The sequence below is a fragment of the Aquila chrysaetos genome, chromosome 13 (assembly GCF_900496995.4).
Source record: "Aquila chrysaetos chrysaetos chromosome 13, bAquChr1.4, whole genome shotgun sequence".
NCBI classification, from domain to species: Eukaryota; Metazoa; Chordata; class Aves; order Accipitriformes; family Accipitridae; genus Aquila; species Aquila chrysaetos.
In genome coordinates, this window is record NC_044016.1 from 35,916,486 (window position 1) to 35,930,011 (window position 13,526).

Below are 13,526 nucleotides of genomic sequence, written 5' to 3' on the forward strand. Positions count from 1 at the left end.
ATTGCCTGGAGAAGATCACAAAAACAAATGGTAGAAATATTCTTTGCGCATTGGCTGGCTTTATGCAGCACGGGGTTAGAGAGTTGCTTGTGTGGGTTTTATGGAAACTAAATTGAGATGTTAGTGCCTATTTACTGCTGCTGCTTTAGACTGAGCTGGGCGCGGGAGCAAGGGAAGAGGCGAGGAGAGATGGATGTGTGCACGCGTGGGTGCAGAGCATCCCCGGAGAGCGGGTGTCTGCCCCGAGTGGGCTGCAGCTTGGCCGAGCCCTGTGCCCCGGCTCAGGCTGGGCTCACCTGGCAGCGCTCGCCCGGGCATCCTGATCGACAAGCGATGTTATTTTACCACCTGGCTGCACAATCCTGTCAACACGGTGTCATTCAACGGGTGACAAAAGACACCCGGCTCGGATTCCCCCCAGCCCATCTGGTTACAGGTAAAACAGCCGCTGACAAATGAGAAGGCATAATTACCCTTCAGGGCTGGATCCAGCCTTGAGCGCCGGGGCGGCTCTGTGCAGGGAGGTTGGGTGCTGGAGAAGGGAAGGGAAACAATTCTGCTGACGAATGCTGCAGACTTGGGTAAATGCTTAATAACACTTGAGCCCAAACATCTCCTCCATCCTGCATTGAGGAACAGCATGTAGTGTATGAAAAATGGCTGGCTGTTAGAAAGCGCAGGTCTGCTGCGTTTTGTGCAGATGCTGGGACTCTCAGACTGACAAAGAAATTGGGGACACCCCTCTCCTGCAGGCGAGCGCCAGTCTGGTGGCCAAATCCCCATCCAGGCGCTCGCCCAGAGACTTGGGTGAACTCGGATAAGCTGCGCAGTGAACTGTGGGTCGGTGTAAATGGGACCTTGGGCTCTAAATGAGGTGTCTGAGGGGGTCTAAATTTTTTATGTTTTTTTCTTTTCTTAACTGCAGTCTATCTGTGGAAGTAGATTGTAAAGGAAAAAATGTCACTGAAGAGCCAACCAGGCAGAAGAGACCCTGGTGCATAAACACCGAAGTGTATCAGCTTTTCAGACGAGCTCTGTTGGAGGCTCTTTATATGTTACCACCACTGATGATCAATAGAGTCTGGGAATTTTTTACTCTGCTCTTAACTTTCAAGTGATTTCCCTTTGAAGACATAAAATATCTTGAGAGAAACCTATTTAAAAGAAGTGCAAATTACACTCAGAACAGTACTTACCACCTCTTGAGATTTCTCCCTAAGGTTTAAGTTGATTTGTAGTTAACAACAACAACAAAGTGATGAAAATCGGTCCTTTTTCTAATTGTGCTTATCTGGGGGGAGAAAGTGACCTTAAATAGCGGGTTGGGTGTCGACTGTGTGGTGGGTTCGCTCTCCCAAGTATTGCAGAGCCCTTCTCTTGCCCCACAGCTGCCCGGAGGGTGGGGGGCATCTCCAGGGCTTTGCCGTGCTGGTGTACCCGGTGCTCCGAGGGCACCGCGTCGCCGCGGGGTCGGGTGCTGCCGGAGGAGCCTGCCGTGTGCTGGAAGCGTCTGGCTGGTGGCTGCGGCCGCGTCAGCCCGGGCTGGGGCCGGGCTTCGGTGGGAGGACGGCAGGGATGGGTGCTGGTGCTGGAGCTGTTTCACCCGTTTGTTGAGCTGGGGAAGTTGAAGAGCTGGGCCCTTCGTTCTGTGCCCGAGTACGAGCATGACAATTGCAAAAGGGAACTGGCTTTTGGATGCCATCTGACTTTCCCTTGGCCCCCGCTGTCCCTTGAGCAGTGCCATCGTTTCCAGCTGGGCAACGTGCTTTGTGTGCCCAGGGGCGCAGTCCCACAGGGGCAGCCGGGACGAGCCCGGTCGTGTGCCCCCGTGGGTGCCCGAATCTTTGCACGGGGATGAACCGCAGAGTGCATTTACAGCTTGGTGTGAAATGAAGGTTGCAGTGTCTAAAGCAGGCTATTTTCTGGTTTGACTGTATACCAGCAGTTGAAATGCTTTTTTTTTAAAAAAAAAAAAAAAAAAAAAAAGAGCGCACGACTCTCCAGATGGCTTGTCGCTGGAGGGAGTTTTGCTGTCACACCGGGGCCAGATCTGACCATCTTGTCCAGGGAATGAGCCGGGATGCTAACTACCTGCACGCAGCAGGTCATTTCCCGGCTTTGGAAAGGTCTTCCTCTGCACAGAGGAGTATTTTTTCAAAAGAGATCATTTATAAATTGCGTTCAGTGGCCAACACAACATACTGAGATCTTTGGAAAAGCGAGACCGCTTATATATGGCCCTAAATGTGATTCTCATTTCCTTTGCGGAATGGATTGAATAATTAATTGTGACTAATGGTGCAAACGTGCTTTTTCCCCTGCTTGTTCGTTGTTTGTACCCTTGTATCTGTGGAAGCTATTTGTTCGTAAACACTTGCTGGCAGCAGCAGTTATGTTTTGCTGACAGACGTTCAGCCCAGGGGCTGTTTGTGAGCTCTTCTCCCAAGCCTTCCCTGGCTGCTCAGCTCCTCCCGGCCGGGCAGGGATGTCTCCGTGCCTCCGCTCAGCCTCCACCATCCCCAGCGCAGCGGCCGAACCCCCCGTCGGAGCGGGGAGAAATCCCAGCAGACGTGTCTGTGCCTGGGGAGCGGTGATGCCCCCGGCCCGGGTACCGGGATGCACTGGGGGGTAATACTGGGATGCTCGGTGTCCCCTCGGGGCAACGGGCACCTGGGTGAGACACGGGGCAGTGCCGGGAGCTGCCGCAGGATCCGGGATGTACGGCGGCACAGGCGGCGACACGGCTCCTGCCGCAGTGGGATCAAGGCAGCCTGGAGCTACCACCGCTCCTCCTCACCGGGTTTGCTTCGAGTAGAAGGTCTAAGCTCAGCCACATAGCTGGGCAGAGGCATGCTGGTTTTTATTCTTACAAGAACAACCGTAATGAAGGTCGGAGACAATATTCTTATTAAATCAGGGTTTACTTGTAAAAATAAAGGTGCGGCCATTAGTGACTGTGAAGGATGGCCCCTACTTGTATCGCCGCAGCCTTGAGAGCCTCTTGCTGGTACTGAAACACTGAATGGTGATGTTCATAACTTCTTAAAATTTCCAGTCACCTCTTAGCTGACACCTCTGACACCTAGGAGCTTGCAAGGGGGTATCCCCTTTGCGCCGGGGTCTTTCGTTGCGCAGATCCTCAAACAGGGCTACAGGCTGCAGCCCTGAGTTTGCTTTAGGCAACATCAGTTTCTGGGATGTGTTTTTTACTGTTGGGTGCAAAGCGTCTTGGACTTTTATGATTGCCTTTTCTCATCTGGCAGAGAGCTCAAAATCCATCTCTAGGAAAGGAGCAGGACGCCAATGTGGTTTTTAGGTGTTTTGTTCTTTTTTCCTTTTGTGCAAACCCTACAGCAAGCGGTTTTTCCTGTCTGTAGTACGTGCCATGAGGCTGCTCTTGCCTTCAGGTTTATTTTGTTAGTAGCTGGTAGTAAATTATTGTGAGGTATGAGCCTGGTTCTTCTGCAAGGGGCAGCAGATGGGCAGCCCAGTACGGCCAGGCACCTCGTGGAGCTCCTGCCCGGTGTAGCAGACACTTGGGGTGCAGCCAGGGCTCCCTGCCCCTCCGGCTGATCTCAGTCTCGGTTTCTGCATGAGGAGGGCGATAAGGGGGTCTCCCCCCAGGGCTCAAGAACAGCAGAGCAAAGGCAGAGGAGCAGGAGGCATCCGGGGCTGGTGCGCGATCCTGTTTGGGGGACCTGCACGAGTCCCGCTGGTTTATTTGCTTCTCCCACTTGGTGAGAGGGATGCGCACCCGAGTCCCGTCCCCCCCGGCTGCTTTGGGGTCTCTTACAGAAGTGTGGCAGGAGGAAGCGCAAGTGTCTGATGGCAGGGAAAGCACCAGATTTGTATGGCTCCCTCAGCCAGAGAATAGGAATAAAGACTAAAGGAAGGCAGGCTGGTGGACGTGATGGGTGAACCTCACGGCTGTGGGGAACACGAAGCAACTGGATGGGCTCCCAGCGTGCGAACGGGAGCGGAGGTGCTGGGGTGTCGGGACCGCCCGGGGGTCAGAGGCATCCGCAGGTTGAGCAGGGCTGGGACCAGGCAGGAGCGAGTCTGGGGGAGACAAGGAAGGGAAACCCCTTGGAAACCATGGCCTTGGCATAACAACCTGGATTCCTCTCTCTTCTTTCTCCCTGACCGTGCTTGGTGGGCTTATACACCTCTTTTTTTGTCTGTGTTTTTGTCTCCACCCAGGGCAGTGATGGTGACTCAGTGGATAAGAACAAATGCTGCACACTATGTAACATGTCCTTTACCTCAGCAGTGGTGGCCGAATCGCATTACCAAGGGAAAATCCATGCCAAAAGGTTAAAACTGTTGCTAGGTGAACAACCAGCATTAAAGGCCACAGGTAGGTCCAGAGGCAGCGAGCCGGAGCAGGAGGGTCCGGCGCGGGGCGGAGCGGGCTCGCTGTGCCGAGGCGGCACGGCCGAGGCGCCGGCTCGGTGCCTGCGCGGCAAAAAATGGATAGCTGAGTGATGGAGGCCGGCAGAAGCAGCTATTCATTTGTGTTGCTGTCATAACAACCTTTAAAAATTGCTGATGCTCATTATTGCCTGCTTTGTTCACATAGATTAGTGGTTTATCAGCCAGGACTGGCCTTTGTACGAGAGTCCTATCTCTGGCTCCATGCTTCTGAAATGTTTTGCTCCGTGGAAGGCAATATCTCCTCTGGGCACGAACAGCCAAGCCTCGCTTTAATTATCAGAAGTTATTCGACAGCTTAGCTAATATGTTTAATAAACCTTTCGTGTTACTGTACAGAACAGAATATCATTTGCTTTTACCTTAGAGGAAAATCTGGTCTTTAAAAACTGTTGGATCGATTGTCTTTTGATTTTTGCCCAGATGGGGATTCATGCTTTCCTCCACAGTGATTCCAATAATGCAAGCTTATTAACTTTCACATTTAAAAAGTCAAACATTGCAATCGGATAATTTAACCATCTTATTGTTTGCTTAACCATAAAGTCCCTGCAAACCGCTATTATACTGTGAAACAAAACTTCCTCTGTGGTTGTCAGGCCAGAGGATACTCGAACAAAGTATTCTTCATGCTAACCAGGCAAGATAACTGGGCTGTGGTCCTGCGGACAGATGTATTTCAGTATTGCTACCAGTGGCCCTTCCTTCGGAACAGAATATAAATTTGGCTGTGCATTTTACATCCTGCCTAACACGATGTGCATAAATCCTAGGTATGATTAAATAAGGGGGGGTTGGCTCTGTGTGTGTTTTTGTTGCTTTTTCAACTTTACAGACTGTAGATGTTGGTGCATAGAATATCATTTGTCCTTTACCAGGATTGGCTTGGGAAACATTATCTGCTTTGCCTGAGGGAACATGGGGAATCGCTTTAGATGGTGGCTTACTTGTTTTAACTAACAAGTGTGCTCTCAGAAGGCTCGTTAAGTGAAGGTGCAGCAGAGTTCACGAGTCGCTGAGGTGCATCTGAAAACTGCCCGGTGCTTTGGGTACCAGGTGTGAATCCCGCAGGAGGCGAGGGTACAGGGGGGCAGAGGGTGCTGGCAGCTCCTGACCATCCCCGCAGCGAGCTGGGAGGATGGATCTAACATAAACTAACTTGATAATTTGCAGCTGACTCACTTTAGGACTCCTCAGGCCGTTCTCTGCAGCTGGCAAATAATTACAAGGGCACCGAGAGAAGTAGCGTACTCGTTTATGGTATTTAATTGTCCAGTGCTTGTATTAGTGCTCAGAACCCCGTCCCTTGTGTGCAGCCTTCCAGCAGTTTCTCCTCTGGCACTAAAGGACCTGCCACAAAACCCCGTATTTCTGGTTAAATCCCGGCGAGTTTCTGAGGGTCGCAGGGGTGCTGGATTTCAGGGAATAGCGCATGGACCCATTCCCACGTAAGTCGATGATTCAGATTCACCCACCAGCAGGGAAAGAGTTTCTGATTCCACCTCCAGGACCATCATTGCGGGTAAGACCCCGTGGGTCTGGTGCTCCTTGGGCAGGTCCGAGGGAGCAGCCGGGATCCCAGGGTCTGCCTGCGGAGCTGGAGCCCTGCGAAGGCAGACGGACAAACTGTGGGCAGTGGTTCTCGACCGATGGCAGGAGAGAATTGATCTTGGCGCGGCAGGTGCCGGTGGAGATCTCGGTCTCTGGTGAACCAACGTTTCTGTTGGAAATGGAATTGGAGACGCACGTGGACTGGCAATAGGTAGACGAGAACCAGATGAGAACCCTCTCCTTTGTTAGAGACCTCTCTGAAGCGGTGCCGAGGCTGACTTACCATGGGATCTGTGCAAGACCGTGCAGCGACCAGCCCTGCCGCGCTGCCCGCGCGTACAGAGGCTGTAGGGCCCTGACAAGGCAGGGCTTCCCAAGAGCTGCAACTTTGCATCGTGTTCTCGTCTAATTTTTTAATCATCTGGATCAGCCTCGCAAAGGCTCTAAGTGAGCTGCGCCGCATGCTCCGAGAGTAATGGGCTCTTCAGCTGTCATAATCACTAGGAAAGAGTAACTCAAGGACTCACCAGCTCTTCCAGACACTTGATCTGGAAGATGAAGCTGAGCTGCAGGAATACATTAATAAGCACCTCCTTGCTCTCCAGTAGTTGTCAGAAATGTGCCCTTTGGACGCAGCATTTTTCTGGGCTTCCTACACAGTCGCTCAGCATTTTTTCCACTGGATATTTGTCCCAGTCCTTCACGGCTGGCACCGGGGGGCATTTAGTCTCTCGGACAGAGCTTCAGAGACTCCTGAGCACAGGAGTCCTGGGAGCTGACCACGCACAGCCCTGAGCGTGCTGGGTGCTCCTGGGGAGGAGGAGGAGGGTCCTCGGGGACCTTCACACGAAGCCTCGGGGGCTTCACACGTGTCTGTGACAACAGCGTGGCCCGGCTGCGGGGCTGCAGGTGGCTGTGCCGGGTTTGAGCAGGAGCTGTGCTGTTTTCAGTAGGAGAATTTATTATCGAGCCATTTTTCTTCCCCAGCTCCACGGAAAGGCACTCCAGAGGCTCTTGTGCATCGTCCTTAAAGCCCCGATTGCCAGAAGGTCTGTCAGCGTTTCAGCGTCAGCTTTGAGACCCCGGCGATGGAGGTTGGAAGTGCTGGTGGTGGAGCTGTTCTTTGCTCCGGCGCTCTGGAATTAAAGGGCTGTTGGGCACGTTCAGTCCCGGAGCCCCCTCTGACACTGCGGGAGCTGCGGGACAGGGACGTGGCGCGTTCCACATCACCTTGTGCTGGGATGAGTCGTGGTTTGTTTTCCCTTTGATTTTCATAAGGGAGATAATTAACATTTAATATAAGATTTATCTGCTCGGAAGTAAGCTGCTAACTTGCAGCAGTTAAGAGGTATTGATAATCACCAGCGTGTCACTGCTGATGTTCCGGAGACCTGGAAGTTGAGCCCAATGACCGAGGAGCTGGTGCTGGCGATTTGGGAGGCACGAGCTCATGCTTGCAGTCTAAAGGGTCCGCATTTTTAAAAGAGATCAAGCTGCTGTTCTGATCATAACACGGTAATCCTTCAGATGGTTAAATGGATTGAATGTTTTATTTGCCGTTTCCTTAAGCTCTTAAGAGGAAAGTATTTTTTAACTTTCATGTGTGATCAAAAAAAGTGAGAAAGACTCTATACAAATATTTGAACCCTCATAATCTTTTAATTAAAAAAAAAAAGCTTAAAATGTTTTCAGAGTTCCCCAAGTGCTCTTATTATGGCTGAGATTAAACAGGGTTAATCTGAAAAGGTATTTTAGTGGCAATAGGCAAGTAAAAATAGGTAATAACCTCCAGATTTCAATGTCTCATTTCCAGCCTTGCACAAAAATTCATTCTGCTGCCCTAAATTTTTGTGAAATTCTGTGTTGACCATTTGCTTAATTAGGGCGTCTGTGTGTAAAGGGAGGAAAGAATTTGTGAAATTCTTTGCACAACTGTCTTCACAGGAGTCATTTCATTCACACAGACGTACAGTTGCCTCTGTGGAGCGTAGCATCTCTTTAAATTGCACAGTAACAAAATGAATTTAGGGGACAAAATGAAGACTAATGAACGCAGTCGAAACTGCAGGGGAAATTTAAGGAGAATTCTTGAGCTGTTGGAAGAGCAGCGTTTTCCAGTAAAGGTAAAAAAAAAAAAAAAAGGCATCGAAAAATACGTAATACTCTCAGCAAAGGTGAAAAATTTGAAAAATGCCTGCAACGGGAATTCTGATCCTGGCCATGGTTCCTGGAGGCAGCGGCTCTGAACACGCTGTGCTGCAGGGCTGCCGTGGGACCTGGAGCCACTGACGGTCGCCAGAAATTCCCTGAGGCTTCCCCTCTGCAGAGCAGCTCCTCTCCAAATGCAGCGCCCTGTGGCTTCATCCTGGACTCGCATCCGTTTCCAGCCAGAAAGCGGCAGAGGGAAGGATTTCTGCAGATATGTCCTCTGGTGCTGACATCCAACGTGTGTCTGAGTGCTGAGCGTTCTTCCCTGCAAGCAGCGTAGTGCCAGAGCGCTGCTTAATATTGTACCTGAGAGCAGCTCAGGGGCTTCCCAATGAGTTGCACGCCGCAAGGTGAAATGTTTATCTCAACTCTGCTGAATTGGTAAAGAACAGACTTCCCTCTTGTCGCCGTGGAGGTTACATCAATCCTAAGCTCTGAGGAACCTGTGCTCTGTGTAGTATATAAAGCGGTGCAAGACACGAGCGTACATCCTACTCTGTGCCCTGACAGTTCTGTTCCCCCCCATTCCTACCAGATAATTCAGATGCGCTTTCTGATCACCTTAAGCTGCAGCACCCCGTCACCTGCCTTCGGGAGGGCTCAGATCTGCTTTACAGCTGCCTGTGGACACATCTGCTTCCGAACAGACCGCCGCTTGATATTCTGGGTTCTCTGTCTCGCCAATCTTGTAGAAAGTGACATCTATTCTCAGTCCCCTTATGGAGTTACACCTTCCCTTTCCATTGTATCATCTTAATGAAATACAGATCTCTCATCTCTCTGCTGGTGCTTTCAGGAGAGGGAGAAGTGTCTTAACAGTCGGGTTTTTCACGATCGGAGAGCAATGTCTCATCACTACAGTGAAGTATTTGTGATCTTTTCTCTTGCTCCTTCCGTACAAGGTTGTAGCCCTCAGAGGCTTTATGTCACCGCTATTGCCGATGAATTTCTCTAGTCATTTCCAACATCTTCTGTCAGCTTGCATCCAGTCATCAGCATGAGTTCTAAACCAAAGAATTGTGGGGGGAAATAGCTGCTGCCTTCATTGATCAAAGCGTGGGTACCTGCAGGCATCGTTTCAGGAAGGTGGAAATTGGCCCCTGAGCACCGGCAGTGCCGCGGTGCCGACGTGAGTCATGGCGTCGGGAGGTGCTGGGGCTGGTGTGCGCCGGCTGCTGCCGGGGAGATGCCAGCACCAGCATCCCCTGCGCTCGGGGTGAGGAATAAAGGCGTGATTCTGTCGGCAGCAAAAGTTACCTTGGCTTTTTTACCTCCTCGTTCTCTAGTTCCTAGCGTGGGGTTTGCGTTTCAGATGTGCCGAAGGGGACAGAGCAAATGGCTTTCAGGTTTGGGTGCCAGGATCTGTCCGGCGGCAGCTGGAGTCTACCTCGGCCCCAGATTTGTCTTCTGAAGAAAACGGAATTTCTCTAGTGCCCTGCTGTTGTGGCTCAGTTACTTAAGCATTCTCATGCTCGGTTCCTGGAGAGTGGCAATGATAAGAAGTTGGGTGCCCTTTAAATACAGCTATGAATAAAAAGCTTTGCATGCAAGAAATAAGTCAAACATTAGTTCATTGCCAGAGTGTTAAAGTGTTTCTAACTTTATATTTTGCTTCTTGCAGCAAAGTAAGACTTTCTCACTTCCCTCCCACAGCAAAAGGGAACGTAAGGCAGACTGTCATGAGCTATTTAGCATTTTGAAATACTTGAAATAGTCAAACTAGCAGCTTTTATGTTTGTGTTTTAGATGGAGAAACATTTTTAACATTTGACGTTTTGTGAGTGTTTATTATTAATTTTCATGTCGCTGCTCAGGAAAAGATGATATTTTCTGTTCTGTAGTAGTTATGTAGCGCATATCAAAATGATAAATCCACATTTGTGCAGAAGTCAACCTTCATCTATTTCTCTTAAGGAGGATTTGGAAGACACAGGATGTTTTCATTAACTGCCAGGCTGGGTTCAGCACACCTTAGGACTGGTGGTAGTTGTAAACGGAACCTGAGGAACGTGGCTTTACAAGAAAATATTTTGTATTGTGAACGCTGAGAGGAAATCCCTGCCACGCGGGAGCACCCGTGCGATGCCGCCCGGGGGTCTCCGCTGTGGGGGCTGCAGCCCACGGGGTCGAGGGGAGCCAGGCATGGTGGTGGGCTCGGAGCAGGGCTGGGGTGAGTGGGGGGCACAATCCCCCGAAGCAGGAGCGCTGCTCCCGCTGACAGCCTCCCTCCTGCGCTGCATTTGGGTGAGCACAAGCCCCCAGCCTCATCGAGAGGGGTTCGGACGTGCAGGCACGGGTCCGCCGGGCCGGCTGATGGCTGAGCAGCAGAGAATGCTTCAGTCGTATTTCTTTAGCGAGCAGGAGATATAACTCCTGCAGACACCACCAGCTCTGTGAACTTCAGCCTCCCTGGTTCCCCTCTGGCGGCAGCTAACATATAAACAAAGAGAAAGCTGACCAAAAGATCTGATAGATTTAACTTTATAGCCTGGGGCCTGCGGAGCAGCAAGTCGAATATATCACAGAGCTCCTGGACTGCAGTAATAACTGCTTGTTTATAATGGTCCAGATGCCCCAACATCTCCGGGGCTGTGCGCGGTCCCCGCACAGGGCAGCTCTTGGCATCGCTCCCTCCTGCACGGAGGCTTTTTGGGCAGTGCCTGCGGGCGGTCGCAAAGATACGCGAGCAATCGGCTCGCTACTCCTGCTTTTCACGAGTCAAGCGTATGCAAAGCCTTGCGCGATCTTAGTTTGGGCAGGCAATATCGCTCTTTCCTAAATTTCTTTTTCGACACTGTGCATTGGCCCCCGGCTCTGCTCTTTGGTGTACTTGCACCGTTATTTATGTCGCGTGCACCTCGGGGGGGCTGGGGGTGCGTCTTTTGTGCTGGAACCGTAGGTGTTAGAAAAGATGTTGGGTTTAGGAGCAAAATACAGCTGGGTCCTTCCTGAGCCCTGCCTGCTGCCCGCCAGCTCTGTCGGGAGCGGTTTTTCAGGACGCGGCAGAGCCGACGACCACCTCGGCAGAGCCGGGACGTGTCGGAGCGCAGTCCCGGCCCCAGCGCGCTGCAAGGGGCAGCGGGGCCGACAGCAAAGGAAAACGGTTTTCTTTGTTGGCGTTGTGCTTGGTTTCTAACTAGGCTAGTTAAATGGAGGGCGGGCAGAGATTAGGCAGTGGAATCCTCTGGTGGGGTGAAATGAATCCAAATGAGCGGGCGGGCGGTTCGCGAGACAGCTGAACGAGGAGAAGAAATATCTTCTGCAGGAGCCAGTTGTGTAATCACTTTATTAACTAATCCCCGAAAGAGCCCGTGCTGTGCAGAGCGCTGGCGGCAGCAGCAGAAGCCAGGAAACTCTCCTCCAGGTGTTTCTCCAGAGGCAGCCTGGCGAGGAGGAGGATGGTGCCTCAGCCAACCGTCCAGCCCGGGAAACTCTGATACCTTGGCAGTTGTCATCAAAAACAATAGAAGCTTATAAACCCCTGGAAATTGATAAGGTTGTAAGTAATGTTATATGTAGGATACAATTTCCTCAAGGAAAGTTAATAGATGTCCCTTCCCGAGTAGGTCAGCAGAAGATTTACAACAATGTTAACTTCCTTGAGCCGTGGGGTCAATCACAGTGGGCTTCAGTCGTAATTATACATCTAAATATATCCCTGTTTTGCTCGCTGCTGCCATTCCCGGTATCAGACACCGAGGTGGGTTCGTCACCTGCCAACCCGTGCTCTCATCAGGGCTCAGCTGCAATAGCACGGAGCCTCTTGATCAAAGGAGAGCGATCGAGCTCCTCTTCACCACCTTAAAATTTGCCTATTCTTGTATCACGGAGAAAGTGGTTTGTTAATTATTTAGATAGCAGACATTTCATCTGGAAAAGGAAAACCACATAAAAGGGAATTTTTGAATGAGGTGTGATAATTAAGTGCTAGTCATTGTATATTTTTGTATCCCAGTGCTATCTGAACTTTATTTTACTTTAAACTGTTTTTCCAAGGCTTTGTGACTTCTATCGTACAAAGTAGGAAAACTCTGGCAAACAAGGTGCAGCTCCATTGTGTAAAGACTTAATCGCCCATTTTTCTCTGAAATTATTTGGGGATTGTGTTTGTGTTCCCACACGGCCTCTTGGCGAATCTGAAGGGAAATGGGATTAAATTAAGGTTGTGGGTTGCCGGTCCCTGTCAATGTGAAGATACTTGAATGAGGGGACTGACTATTGAATATTTTTTTCATCTGTCACAATTTAGAATTAGTGCAACTTTCCCTATTCTTTCTGAGACCAAATAAAGTGAAAAATAAGAATCCTGAGATAACGATAAATCTGTCTGTCTTGAGAAGTAGATGGCTTTGCATGTTTTGTTTATTCTCCACTGGCAATTTTTCCTGGAGGTAGCCATTTAAGCAGGGTAGGTTTAGCAGGTTTAGTCACAACAGTGATAAGACGTGTAACCGCAATGAGAGCATCCTCCTTTCCCAGCTAGTGAAATGCAGATGGTTGAGGAGCAGTCCCTCTCATGCCGCTTTTTTAATGAGAAATGGTAGATTTCCGAGCCGTACCATCCAAAATATCCAGTGGGACCCTGTAACTGCTGCTAATTATTCCCCGTGTCTAATGTGGGATCTGCCTCAGGGTCTGCTGTTACTCAGACAGCACCAGTAGCCTGGAAGAGCTCATGCCTGAACGTTTCCTTTTACAGAAACCACCCTGAGCTCCCTAAAGCAGCCGCACACGGAGAGTCCCCCGGTGGTACCGTCGCCGCATCAGCGGAGAGACTCGGACAGGTACTGCCAGCTCTGCGCAGCCTGGTTCAACAACCCCATGATGGCACAGCAGCACTACGATGGCAAAAAGCACAAGAAGAACGCGGCCAGGGCCGACCTCCTGGAGCAGCTGGGGAAGACCCTGGACCTGGGAGAGCTGAGAGGTGAGAGCGCCGGTACGCGGAGAGCGAGGACCTGCTCCCCGTGGGATCTGGGGACCGCCGCGGTGCTGCCCTTGCCCACCGCAGGCACTGTTCCTCTGGTCAAGTGGTGCAGGGGAGACCGTGGTGCTCTTACTGCTTTACGAGGTTCCCGCTACCGTTAAAAAAAAAAAAAAAAAAAATCCCCTCCTCTAAGATGACGGTCTGCAGTTTTAGCAGCATCCTTTACAAGTTGTTTCCTAGGTATTTCTTTTGCCTCTTCCCAAAATAGTCCCTTCCATTAGCACACACTTCTGTCCTCCAGCAAACGCGGCCTATCCCTGTTTGCTGAGAGAGGAGAACGCGTTAAAGCGCTCGGCCCCGCAGGGAAATGGGGATGGGGACATTTGTTGCTGGAGGCAGAGCGCTCCCT

General features: G+C 50.8%; 1 protein-coding gene across 2 annotated transcripts in view; it reads left to right on the top strand.

Moving 5' to 3' along the window:
- ZMAT4 (zinc finger matrin-type 4) overlaps positions 1 to 13,526 on the top strand; it is a 69,206-nt gene that overhangs the window by 38,428 nt on the left and 17,252 nt on the right. For both annotated transcript variants that reach the window (XM_030034708.2, XM_030034709.2), the window contains 2 exons: positions 4,201 to 4,357; positions 12,890 to 13,117. In XM_030034708.2, coding sequence (XP_029890568.1) covers positions 4,201 to 4,357; positions 12,890 to 13,117 — 385 coding nt within the window. The remainder of the gene's footprint in view (positions 1 to 4,200; positions 4,358 to 12,889; positions 13,118 to 13,526) is intronic.